Below are 13,369 nucleotides of genomic sequence, written 5' to 3' on the forward strand. Positions count from 1 at the left end.
GAGTTAAACATTTTTTGATATACATCATTTGTAAGTCTTCAGAACATGTGTTCACTTAAGTTACAATGTATTTTATTTTTTTAATTAAAATTTTCCATGAAAAGATAATACTATCTGTGTTGTTGTTTTGAACTTATATTTCCCTTTTTTTGGGTATTTTGAATTTAAAACTATTTGAATTTTATTGGTTTATACAACCAACTGTTTAAATTCAATTTTAATAAATAAATAAATAACTACTATTAAAATTCAATTAGGGAACTTAATATATTGCATTTAGAGTATATATTGTACCTAGATATTATCCTAATTATGTACTTTACTTTTTCTTTTTTTTTCAAGTAAACAGTAATATTTATTAGAACAAACACGAAAATAATAATAATAGTATTTTAGACTGGATTTATAATACATTATATAATCAGAATACAACTACAAAAGGGCCTAACCTTTGTAGTTGTAAACTAGGGTTATTGTAAGCACGTACTTAAGTTTTTCCAATAAGGAATTTTCTCCTCCAAATCCTCTACCGATTTGAAATAATTTATCATTGTGCATTGTATTTGTATAGGTTGGAATTTGGTACGATATTAATAGTTAAAATAAATACTAAAATAATGTTAATCAATATTTATCTAAATACTAATGATAGTAAAAAAATTCAACAACATTCATTAGCCCTTTCTTGATTTATGTTAGTCCAGCCTGACTTTTCCATAAAATTACATCAGCTTGTCTATTTGATAAAATCAAATTTCCGATTGAAAAAAGAAGGGGAAAGAAATACATAGAATGTCTTTCACAGATGCTTTTAATAGCCATCAATCAAATACTTTTGGTAATATCTTGATTCTCATATCATCCACAATAGTTAAAAGAATAAAACAATCCAAAAACCCAACGATTTTACATAAGCAAGAAGAAAACAGGCATGCAATCTATACACAAATTACAAACTTGTGTAAAATCTCTTCCCACTGATTTTTCACATTTTCTTTTTCCATTTTCATGGAGGGAGAGGCAAAATGCACAATTGAAGAAATAGTAAACAGAATAACAAAAAATTCCCAGCCCACCAAAAAAAAAAAAAAAGAAGCCAAAACCCAAACCTATCCAAATATTGTTTGTCCTAAGTTTCAATCCAATGACACCCTCAAGAGCATATATCTTTAGAACATGACTGCCCTATGGAATGAGTGCCTTGTCTGGAAGTGAAAACCATGCAATCAACAACAGTGGTAATCAATCTTCATCTGCGAACTGCCACAATGGGGAGAGTGAGAATGACAATCTTCACTTCAAATTTCACTTCTGTCCAGCAGTAGCATTCCTCTTGGCTTCAAGAATTGTACCCTCCTTAAGTGCTGCCTGTGCTTCATTCTCCATCTCAAGTGTAGATAGGGCAGCAGACTGGAGATAAGAAGCAATGTGCCACACAGGGGAAACAACTTGAGCTTGCATTGCATCATTGAGTGCTTCCTGAGGCATGTCACTCATGAGATAAGACAAACTACGGCGTGCATAAACTGTTGGGGAAACCATGGTTCCACCATCAACAAACTGCAAGTTAAACAACAAACCATCAGCACATTTATAACCAGTACATGCATCTTAAGTAGCAAGAAGAATAATCCATCTACAGTTATGAACAGGATAGACCCTAAGGAGACACCCAACTGGCATCACGCTGGAAACAACTGCTACTTAGGTGATGAGGTTCCAGAAAATCTCCGGCCAAACAGAAATAATATTCTAGAAGATTCACCCATAACAAGATCGCCTGTATAAGCCCAAGGGATAGCACAATTGGCTGGAGACCATGCCTCATGAAAGGGAAGTCGTTCGAATCTCTCATTTCTCCCCTTCAGCCAAAACTCACTTAAAAAAAAAGGGGGGGGGGGGGGGGGGGGGGGGGGGGAGAAGAAAATCACCTGTGTATAATTCTCTATTGCAGCTCTAAAATCTTTCTGACGAAAAGCAGCATCACCCTTTTTCTTTGAATTCAATGTTTCCTGCATTTGGTCGGTCCACATTTGAAAAGAGAGCTGTGGTGCAACATAAGATAAGAAATGTTAGACCGAGACAACAGGAGTACAGATACATAAGCAGGTACAGTTAAAACAGCAGAAATGTTTTAAAGAATGAAAATTGTCAGTAATAACTCCATGCAAGCATCTTTAGAACTTCTCCAATGCCTGCTATGCCCAAGAATGATTGTAGAAAGTAGAAACTAAATTTAGACAAAGCTAAACACGCAAAAGGAAAAAAGAAAAAAAAAGACCCTAGTGAATGAATCATTATCATTTGAAACATATACAGAACCTCATTTGCCACTCCTTCATCATCTTTATATCCAACATTTTCCAAGACCTCATGGATGGCAGTCAAGTCCCTTCTTGAGCATGCCTCACCAAGTGGGGACAGAGGAGAGAATGAAGCACTGTGAGGAATACCCATCAAGACATGAGAAGGTACCTGTATAGGAAAGTAATTTTTATTAAATATAATAGCAAAGATAATCATAATAATAAAATTAAATAAAAAAAGAGCACAATGATACAAAAGGGAGTTCTATGAACTGATACAACCAAATGGGGAGTGTTTCTGAACAAAAATCAGCTACATGAAACGCGTCAACCAGAAATTTACAATTTAATTCAGCTAAATTACTCTTTTATGTGTCCAAATGAAATGCCTGTGTCACACTTGATTTTAATGTACTTCGTGGTGTATCAAGGCACTAAAACTAAGACTTACCTGACTAACCACATTGAAGTTATTGAGTTTAACAGAACTGTAACCTGACATGACCCCATGATGATGAAAATATGTATCAGTTTAAGCTTTTATTACACATTACTGGGCTCGTATTTTAATAGATTAAGCTTTTGGGAGAACTGGTTTCATAACATAGTACCAGAGCCCTGTTTGACCAGAAGATTTTTAATTCTAAGTCTTGGCTTCCATGTATCTTGTCTTTTCTTAGCAAGTGCAAGGCCCACAGTCTATTTAAGCCTGTTCTTCAATCAAGTTTGTTAGCATGTCTGCATGTTTTACAAACGACTTCACATTGGAGCTTTGAAGGTGGCACTCAACTGCTAGAAGGAGAGGGGAGTTCGGGGGGGGGGGGGGGGGGGGGGTGCGGGGTGGGGGGTGGTGAAGCTTTCAGTAGGATAAGGAGGATCTTAAGTTCAATGGTTGGGCCCTTTGACTAACATCTCAGGTTTCTGAACAATATAATCAAGAAAGAGTGGAATGACAAAATAATGGTAACCTCAAAGACTTCAATACTACATAGGTCATAATCTTCATCACTAGGTTTCAAAACTCATCAGTAACCCTATCAGTCATATTCATCTTTAGTTGACAGCTCACTTCAGATAGACATATTCCAAGAGCTAGCTTATCCCATTCTCTACAACATTCCAAGTTATAGATCTAGAGCCTATTTAGAAACTTTTATTAAAACATCCAGAGCAGCCAACTGATATTCCAATTTTGAGGTTGAGAATAAAACGCCTTACTACTTGAGAAACTGACCTCTGTTTCCTTCTGAAGTGGAGTCAAAGCAGCCACTAACGACTTTGGATTAGGCCGTTCTCGAGGTTCATACTGTAAACATCGGGAGGCCAACCTTACCAACTCAGTCCCATCATCATCAGAAAACTGTCCTTCCAAGCAAGAATCAGTCAGCATCTGAAGATTCCTGTCCCGAATCAGGTCAAGGGCCTGGAACGAATCACTAAAGAATTAGTCATTGTTTTTAAATACATCAGAGAAAATGTCAAGTGCAAGACTAATAACATTTTTATTCCAAGTATTATTAAGGGTAGACGCAACTTTAATGAAAATTTCATTTATTTTTCTTAAAAAAATTACTTACAAGCACTTACATGGCTGGGGGGAATATGCTTTCCACTGATAAGGTCAAGCAAAAGAGTACCAAAGCTGTATATTACACTTTCTGGTGTTACTCTCCCTACAATACACAAGGCCCATGAAATTTAGTCTTCAAATATCAAATCTTCCAAGTCATAGTATTTTGTAATGTGTCAAAACACAATATAGATTATAGTATAGATTTTGCATCATAGAAGAGCACAAACAGAAATGACGACAAGTACTCAAAACCAACACCATTAAATGATATTACATAATAGGGTCCTGTTAACGAGCGCCCTTAGAGCATTTGTTAATATACCATTTTAGAAAAAATTTAGTACCACTTTCATGGGAAATATAAAAAGCTATAAAAAAGTTAGTTATTTTTCTTTTCCCATAAAAAGTTTAATTCTTAAACCAATGCCCTTAGGCCATCCTTTAACTTTTCCCTACATAATATAACAAAAAATTATAATTTTTTGCAAAAGGTACATACCGGTTCTTAAATACTCAGGAGGAGTGAATGCTAGATTTGTGCTATAACTTTTTCCATCCCTACTATTTTTCATCAGGCCAAAGGTTGAGAGTCTAGAATTACCATCCTGCAAAATTCTAATAGATAAATGGAGGACTGCATATCAAATCTAACTAGAATTATGGTTTTAAATAAGAGGAATGATAAAATAATTACCTCATCAAATAAAATTCTGTAAGCATTAAGGTCATGATAAAGGGCTCGCCCTTTGCTTGTACAGTATTCTAGAGCTTGTGCAAGATGAAGAACAACCCTTAGTCGCATTGCCCATTTCATAGGTTGTGTTTCCCCTGATAGAAGATAGCACCATATCATTTCACATCACAATAATTTGGAAAATTGGTGGTGGAGCCAGCAATTTTAACTAAACAACCCTTATCACATTGCTCCTTTCATAGGAGTTGGCTATATGGTGGCAAACAATGCACTTTTAAAAATTAAAGTGATTAATATATAAAACCTTTGAGTACACTACGCATTAATACAAAAGACTTACAATGAAAAAGGTGCTTTGCAAGAGTTTCATTAGGCATATATTCTGCCACAAGCAATCGCTCATCACTTTCACAACAGCAACCAAGGAGATTTGCCAATCTTTGGTTGCGGAGCTGACCAACAGATCTTGCTTCCTCCTACAGTTATGAAAAAAAATTTCAGAGTTAGTACAAGTCTATAAGGACCAACTTAGCTAAAGATAATGAAACTGTTCCTGCTATCATATTCAGCTCTATGAAAACATATAAATAGATATTGCCTTTGATCACCGAATATACAAGGCATGTTTCATAGCTGCAAAATGATATAGCCATAAACAAAGAAGAAATAGAAAATGGCTAATTACCCCCCAAAGGAACTGATAAAAGCTTGTGGCAACAGGGGAATGAAGTTGTAATTTAACATTGGTGTTGAAGACAATATAGAACAGACCCATCACTAAGTGTTCATTTAATGCAGGAAAAATCATGATTTGGATGGGAAGCATAAGGTGAAGAGCCTTATAACACAAAATAACAACAAATGCCCAGTTAGAGGTAAATAATAATCTACCATAAATTGCCGGGCATCAGGCCAAGCCATCCTGTTAAAGCGTTTGACAACAATTCTTGTCTGATTTTCCAGCTTCCCTTTATAAACAACATTCGGAGCTTTCTCTCCATGCTCTGATACAATATTTTCCACTGCAAACCCAGATGTAGCATTTTTAAGTTGATCAAATGTAAACTCACGGAATGCAGGCAGCTGGTTGAGCTCACTCTTCTCCTCATTCTCTGCAATAAACACAATAATCAGCGTCCATCAACCATCTACTCAATTCTCCACAAAAAAACACAAACCACACTGTAAACCACTTGCACTCACCAACATCAGGAGTTTCAAGAACCGATGCCTTCACTTGTGAATTTGAGCAACATGGCATGAGTTTAGAGGACTGACAACCCATCTTCCAAAATCGAAGCTTATTTGGCTAAAACCTTTCAGTGATACACCTATCTGTGTAATTAAACTGAGTGCTGCACATCCAAGCAACCCAGATTCACATGCACTAATTCAACCTTATTGCAACAATAGCTAGCTTCTACCAAACTATGGTTTCCCGATCTTGAATGGTTGAAAAGCACACTAAAACGGGTTGAAATGGCAATTCTCTACTCAAATTCCTCAGAACCACAATGCCCTGGAAATAAATTTAACAGTTCTGTATTAGTGAGATAAGCACCAAACAATGCAAATTGCTCTCAGATCAAACACATTATCAATTAGATTCTTCTGAGTATTCACAAATGGTTTTAAGTAAATGATCAGATAATGAGAAACTAATATAAAAATTAAAAAAAAAAAAAAAAAATCCAAGTGAATCTGTTTGAATCAATATGCAAATTTGCCATAAAGTTTTCTGGTTGCATTGGCAACCATAAACACAATGCAGTAGTTAAAGTAAAAACATTCCATTTCTTTGTACAGTTATCAGCCTTTTTTCTTTTTCTCTCCTTTTTCTGCCAAGAATTAATTGCTAACTAAGTCAGTAACTGCAGTTCGTACTCTTTACTAGAATCATAAATAACCCAACTACTAAATACAAAAAAAGAAAAAAAAAGAACACACCAAAAAGAAAATACCTTTGAAAGCTTTACTTTCCTTACTGAGTCAATCTAGTTGAGACCGAACTCAAAAAAACTTGATGACCCAGATTCCAAAACCTAAAACCCAGTAAACCTCAGCTTCCCAATTGGCCCCAAAACAGCTTATTTCTCCAATTGCAAAGAAAAACCCTGATTGAGTTTCAGTTCTATCCGATTAAAACAACTGAAACCACAACCTTTTTTTCCCCGATCAAATCAACAGCTTTACAAGATCCAGATTTTCCCTTCAAAACCTCGTTATCAAAGTAGTTAAACCAACCACTTCTCGATCCACTAAAAATTTTCAAAACAAGAACCAAAAAAAAAATCTCAGAGAGTTTTCAAAACCCAATAATTCCTCAACTTCTCGATCTAAAACTTAAAACCCACAAAAAGAATTCAAACAAATTAACAAATAGCAAAACCCAAAAACGAGAAGACGTGGAGGTTGAAAAGATCTATGAATAATAAGAAGCAGCAGCTAGTGTTTGAGTTTTCTTCTATAGCTGTTTGATTTGGTCTTTCTTTTTCTTTTTTTGACAAACTTAATTATTACCGACATGTCACGATGATGATTATTCAAAGTTCTGGAATCTGGTCATTATTTTATTCAAAAAAAATTGTTGGAATAAAAATATAAATAGTAATCACATGAAGATGTTTGTGACTGTGTTTGTTTCTTGTTACATTTGTTTTGTTTTTTGTTTTTTTTAATGCTGTTAGTAAAAATTTAGTTATTATTATTTTGAAAAAAAAGCACCGCCAATTGATTTGGATTTCTATGTGGGGTTTTGGGGGGGCCAACGGGCAAGGAAAAGTAGGGAGGTCTTTAATCATTCGGTCTTTTCTCGTGCTCCCATTACTCCCGCCGTAATCATTTCCATTTTTGTGACCTTTTCAACCAAAAAAGGAACTTCACTACACGGCGCGCTCGTCTGCTCGAGTTTCATTTGCCATAATCATCATGTAGTCTATGTAGAGCACACTAGAATTTTCCTAACTTTTTTTCATAATGTATTTGTTAATGGCTGCTCCTAGACACTTGATAATAACAACAACCAAAATTTTAGTTTTAAAAATTTTTAGAATCTGTTGTTAATTTACAACAAATTAGTCAAGATTAGTTACTTAATGACTCTCTTTTTTTTTCTTCTTTCGGAGATCATGGGCCGTTTGATAACGTTATTCTAGTAACGTTGTTTGTATTTTTTTGAAATACATGTGGGTGAAAAAATGTATGAAAATACGTGTGATGTTATTTAAAAACTGAAAACATGTTGTTAAACCACTTTAGTCTCTGTTACTTTTTTTTGAATGTTGCATCAAATATACTAAAATGCCCTTTTTTTTATAAGATCAAGAAAAAAGAGTGACAAGTGTACATGTGTCATAAAGCATAGAAAAGTAACTACAACATGTTGCACAAGTGTACATGTGTCATAAAAAGCATAGAAAAGTAACTACAACATGTTGTGGTAAATGATTCCTTATCGAATGCCCTAGGACACCCATTAGTTAGACCATTTTCACAATTGTTGATATGAGATGTTTGATTTGGTGCATAACAAAAGTGGTTTCACCAACCAATAGCCATGTAACTTGGTGACATTATTTGGAGTCATGTATAGAGAAAATTTGAGTTCAAATCCCCCCCCCCTCCTCTTTTTTCACATGCTGTAACTTATAACAACTATAAAAAAGTGATATTATTTCAATCACAACTTGTTATCTTAACAAGTTGTGAACTTAGCATTGATCTTTTTACTAACATAGCATCCAAACTTTTTCAAGTTCCTAACTATTCTTCTAGGTATGTGTATGTGTAGTCCTTTCATTCCACACATACAAGAAAATGACAGGGAGGAATCACTTGAAGGACCCTAAGATGTTGGCTATGCGTTTTTAACCTAATACCTCATGAAGCTCATTAGACTTTTTGAACCGCTAGACTAACTCATTGGGTTTCATAACATTACTCTTTAAAAAATCCAATAATTTAGTACTTTATAATGACCTGCTTCACTTGCCTTTGGTACAAGTTAGGTTCTATTTCAAGGTGAAGAATGTAATATATTATAAATTTACACATACATAAGATGTTTGATCCTTATGATAAAAGTTATTTCATTATTTGGTGGAATAAAATTTTAATAAGTTTATAGATACAAATAATTTCACAATTGTTGAGATGACAATTTAATATTAATAGGTAAAAAATGACATCAATAATTGACTCAAATGAGAATCTTTAAAAAAAACTATCAACTCAATTGTTGTGAAAATTTTTGTATTTAATAAGTTTCTACACCCCCCCCCCCCCCAAAAAAAAAAAAAAAAAAGAGTTAACTTCACCGCATGGACCACCCTCTCTTAAAAGTTAACATGACTTTTAAATGGAGTTTGTGGTGTGCCTTTATGTTAGAATCTATTTTTCCTCTCCCTTGTGTGTATGTGTTTGTTTCTCAAAAATAAATAAATAAATAAATAAAAACAAAAAAACAAAAAACTTCACCACATGGACTCACGCTGTTGCTTTAATCTATTTTTTTTAAAAAAATTGAGCGGATCACAATCCTTTTAATGTGACGAAATAAATGCCTTAAGGTCAAGGTTTTAGTTGTTTGCTTTGTTCTTCTCAAGCTAGTATCCTTACATGCTGCTTTGCGTATATTCAAAGGGCTTTACTCGATTTTAAAAATTAAGAATTTGAATATTTGTTGATAAAAATAATTGTAAATAATTTTAGTTTTGGTGATTTTAAAAAAAAATATATATATATATTAAAAATTGTTACAGTTAACACTATGTTTGGTTTAGGGTGAAAACTGAAAAGCTCATGGAAAATGGGTAAAGGAAAAATGAGAGAAAAAATGAGATTTTTTATTGTTTGCTTGGGCGAAAATAGAGAGAAAATAAAATGGGGTAGGTAGAGTTTTCCACTTGAGCTCACCATTTTTTCCTCTCTCTCCAAATTAGGGAGAAAAGATAAGAGAAAATGGTATTTAAAAGAAAATTTACAAAATTAATACCAGTTTTTCATTCTTCTATTTTTAATTATAAGGGTACTATGGTAATTTTATTTTTATCATTCCACTTTTCTATCCTCTTTGTCAAATACACATGGTGAAAAATACACATTTTTTATCATCTCAGCAATTTCTATTCTCCCATAAAGTTAATGAAAGAAATTAATTGCGATTGAGGCAAAAGAGTCAAGCTTTTGCCATATGATGTGTCTTTGACTATTTTAGTTTTTTATTTTTATTTTTATTTTTTTTTATGTACTTTTCTACAATTTTGCTTTTAACAATATATTGAACATTTTGGGAAGTTACAGAAGTGGACACAAAACATGTTATATTCCAATTTTATATATAAAATAAACATAGATACACAATATAAATATATATATATATATATATATATGTTTTTTGTGGTTTGTGTAAATCAAAAACATTTAACACTATTGCAAATAAATTAAGACGCAACAATAAATGAAATTTTGTAGAATTATTAATAATAAAATATTTTACCGATTGAACTAATTAAAACTCCCATAAGTTTAATTTTAAATTTAATTGTTAAAATATGGAATATTTTGTGTGCAAATTGTTTGTATTTAAAGTAAATTATATAATAATTAATGAAGAGTATCTCATGGCATGGAGGATAAGAAGAACTACAGGGGGAAAAATTCAAAAGTTTCTCAGTAGGCATTAAATTGTAATGTGGAAAGCAAGTCGGACTATTATCACAAACTTGTAGCCAATTGTTGACCAAATAAGTTTTGAATTGATATGTCCAAAGTCTTGTGGCTGAGTAAGATTACTTGGTCTTTATCATGGACGACTTATATTCAAAATCCCTTTTTCCACTTGTTATATGGGACCGGGAGAGGAAAAAAGATTGTTGTCCCACTTGATATAGGGGAAAAAATTCTCAATATTGAAAGCCCAGCCTAATCACAAATTCACAATGAGCAATGGTGGATTAGAGTAACTATTAACTATTAGATTTTAAATTGGAAAATTTCATGACAATGGAGTATTAATTGTGTCTGTAATGTGTTTATCAAAGTTCTAAATTACAAGTTCAAAATGCAACAAAAAACAGACAAAACTAGATGGTTTTGATTTCCTTTAATTGATGTTTGATTGATTGAACAAGTGTCTTCGACAATAGATCTATCCAAAGAATATTCTCAACAATGGCTTAATTGATTGAGAATTGTGATAAGTTGGTTGTCTTGTATTATTCTCCATAGCATTTGCATCCATGTCTTATCATATCTTTTTATGGCATTTCATCCCCCAGCTGCAAGGAGAAATTTACTAAATAGCCTTATTTTTTAAACTATGTAGACAAACAATAATTAAAAAAAAAAAAAAAAAAAAAAAAAAAAAAAAAAAAAACTATCTAGCAAAATAACACTCTTTTAGAACTCGACATTAGTACCACTTAATAATGTCGAATTTTGCACAATTTTTTTTAAAAAAAAAAATTAAGTGCCAAAATACGCACATAACTCAACTTTACTTAGAACTCGACATTAATAATGTTGAGTTTCAAAAACAATAACACGTTGCTACATGGTTTGAAAAATGAGCTATTTAGTTATGTAGTTTAAAAATTAAGACTATTTAGACACTTTTAGCCGGTTGCAATTTGTGTTGGTCTTTTGATGGTAACCTACTAACCTAGTTATGTAGCTTTTTGTGCCTTGGCCTTCTGTCGATAAGAGCATCTATAGCAGTGGAGCCAAATTTTTAGTTTTTTAGCACCACAAAAAGTCACTTTATCTATTTTACCTTCTCACATCCAACAGTAGTGGTTTTATTTTAACTTTTAACACAATAAAATAATATAAACACTATAATAAAATAATATTTCATTCAACCACTAAAATACAATCACAACCACCATCAAAGTCATAGAAATCACTGCACAGCCACAACCCCGCCACTGTAACCAATGAAGAAGAACAAAAAAAGAAAGTAGAAAAATTAGACCGAAACACAAACCTGAAACATAAGCACAGCCTGAAACTTAGCCCGAAGTTCACGTCGAAACACAAGCACAAATGCCGAAAACAGAGAAGAGAGGCCAAGATGGGTTAGCGTGGGTTAGCGGCGATGGGTCTGTGGTGGCTGGGCTTGTGCAGATTGGCGATGGGTCTGTGGAGGAAGAAAGAATCAGATGGAGAGGCAGTGAGGAGAGAGACATGAAGAGAGAAAAATGAAATGCAGAAAAAAGAATAAAAAAGAATAAGAAAAGTAGTGTGGACGCAAAATAAATAATTTTTTTTTTCTTTTTACGTTTCAAGGTCAAAAAAAATATTGCTTTGACTCCACCACCATTACAGAGTACATTTTAAATTTTAGTGATGCTAAAAATAGCTAAATTGCTATTTTGCCCTACTATTTCTACAATAACAATACAACTTTTCTTCTAGAAGAATACAATATACTTTTTAAATTTTTTACTCTAACTTCAAAAAAAAAAAACAGTGGAAGCAATAAAAAATTAAAAAACAAGAATAAAAGCAGGTGGGGGGCATTCCGAGAATCGAACTCGGGACCTCTCGCACCCAAAGCGAGAATCATACCACTAGACCAAATGCCCTTGCCTGACAAATAAAGAGAACTAATTATTACTCACGCTAAATGGCAACTTATAAAAAACTATTCCTATTAAAATTTCCTAGGGTTAGGGTTTTAAGCATTTGGTCCGAATTAACCGAAAGAAGTTGCGAACGCATACACAGACACAGTGTGGCAAAAATGTCGAAGAAGAACAATCTCACCCGTAGAAAAAATCAGTATGCATTCGATCTCAAAAGTAATAACACCTCCAAATATCTCTTTCTCTCTCTTTCAATTTCCTCCAAATTTTTCTATATATTTTGTATTATGTTGCTAATTGGATTTTTGCTTTTTGTAAATCAGGAGAGAAAGAAGAAAAGGAAAAGCTGGCCAAGAAGCTTCAAGCCAAGAAGAACAAGATGAAAGTAACCCTCTTTCTCTCTCTCTTTATTTCCTTTTAAATTTTTTGGTATTAATTTCAATATTATTATTGTTTTATTTATTTTTTGGAATACTTAAAGTGAAAATCTTAGTTCAGAGTTGGTGATTTCTGTCATTAGCTCAGTTAAAACGAAATTTTTTCTGTTTATTGGGAAAACCCATTATTCAAATTGTGTACTTTTTATTGTTTTATGGGTTTTCCGAGCAACCCATTCCAAAATTATAAAACAATTGGTGTTTCTTTTTAATTTTTGATGAATGTTAGTCCGTTTGAATTTGATAGATAAAGTTTGGTGTCTGATGAGATTTGTAGTAAAATGTTAGATGAGTTAATTTGAAATGGCATGCTGTGGTTATGAATGTTATCCCATTTGAATTAAAATGTTTGTCTTTGGCTGATTATGTGATTAGGTTGATCGTAGCGACAAGAAAAAGAAGGGCGGAAGTGGGTTTCAAGTGGGAAAGAGAAAAGTGAAGACCAAATTGACAGCATTGACAAAAGCTAAAGCTGCACAGGCAATGGAGCTTGACAAATGAGGTTCTATTTGGATAGTTTTATGTGTATGTGGAGAAGCTAACAATTACATTTTGAAAATTATGTTTTATCGCTTATTTGTTTTTTAATCCGATTTTCTTATGAAAATTGTTATGTTCTATAAATTTTATTACTTGCTGGAAGATTTGGATACCGTTGTAGTATCATGTTCTATGCCAACTATGTATCCGGTCTGTAGCGTCTAAGTAACTAGAGTATGGATGTGGAATTATTTAATTTAGTTTTAAGGAAGTTAAGATCTTTTGATTTGAAA

At 33.1% G+C, this 13,369-nt stretch overlaps 2 protein-coding genes and 1 non-coding gene across 3 annotated transcripts; 1 reads left to right on the forward strand and 2 right to left on the reverse strand.

The window, feature by feature from the left end:
- Nucleotides 1-793: 793 nt before the first annotated feature.
- Nucleotides 794-7,092, reverse strand: LOC126696934 (serine/threonine-protein kinase BSK3-like). The gene is made up of 11 exons (XM_050393698.1): nt 6,535-7,092; nt 5,777-6,092; nt 5,465-5,685; nt 4,914-5,049; nt 4,574-4,707; nt 4,379-4,484; nt 3,894-3,979; nt 3,541-3,729; nt 2,323-2,475; nt 1,932-2,045; nt 794-1,560 (listed from the first exon to the last, which is right to left on the reverse strand). The coding sequence occupies exons 2-11, from the start codon at nt 5,856-5,858 to the stop codon at nt 1,306-1,308; spliced, it is 1,476 nt and encodes a 491-aa protein (XP_050249655.1). The 5' UTR covers nt 5,859-6,092; nt 6,535-7,092; the 3' UTR covers nt 794-1,305.
- A 4,995-nt stretch (nt 7,093-12,087) lies between these two features.
- Nucleotides 12,088-12,159, reverse strand: TRNAP-UGG (transfer RNA proline (anticodon UGG)). Its single transcript has one exon. It is a non-coding gene; the product is annotated as a tRNA-Pro (tRNA).
- Nucleotides 12,160-12,207: 48 nt separating this feature from the next.
- Nucleotides 12,208-13,369, forward strand: LOC126696935 (uncharacterized). The gene is made up of 3 exons (XM_050393699.1): nt 12,208-12,375; nt 12,483-12,544; nt 12,972-13,369. The coding sequence occupies exons 1-3, from the start codon at nt 12,318-12,320 to the stop codon at nt 13,095-13,097; spliced, it is 246 nt and encodes an 81-aa protein (XP_050249656.1). The 5' UTR covers nt 12,208-12,317; the 3' UTR covers nt 13,098-13,369.

Source organism: Quercus robur, chromosome 8, assembly GCF_932294415.1.
Source record: "Quercus robur chromosome 8, dhQueRobu3.1, whole genome shotgun sequence".
In the NCBI taxonomy this organism is placed as follows: Eukaryota; Viridiplantae; Streptophyta; class Magnoliopsida; order Fagales; family Fagaceae; genus Quercus; species Quercus robur.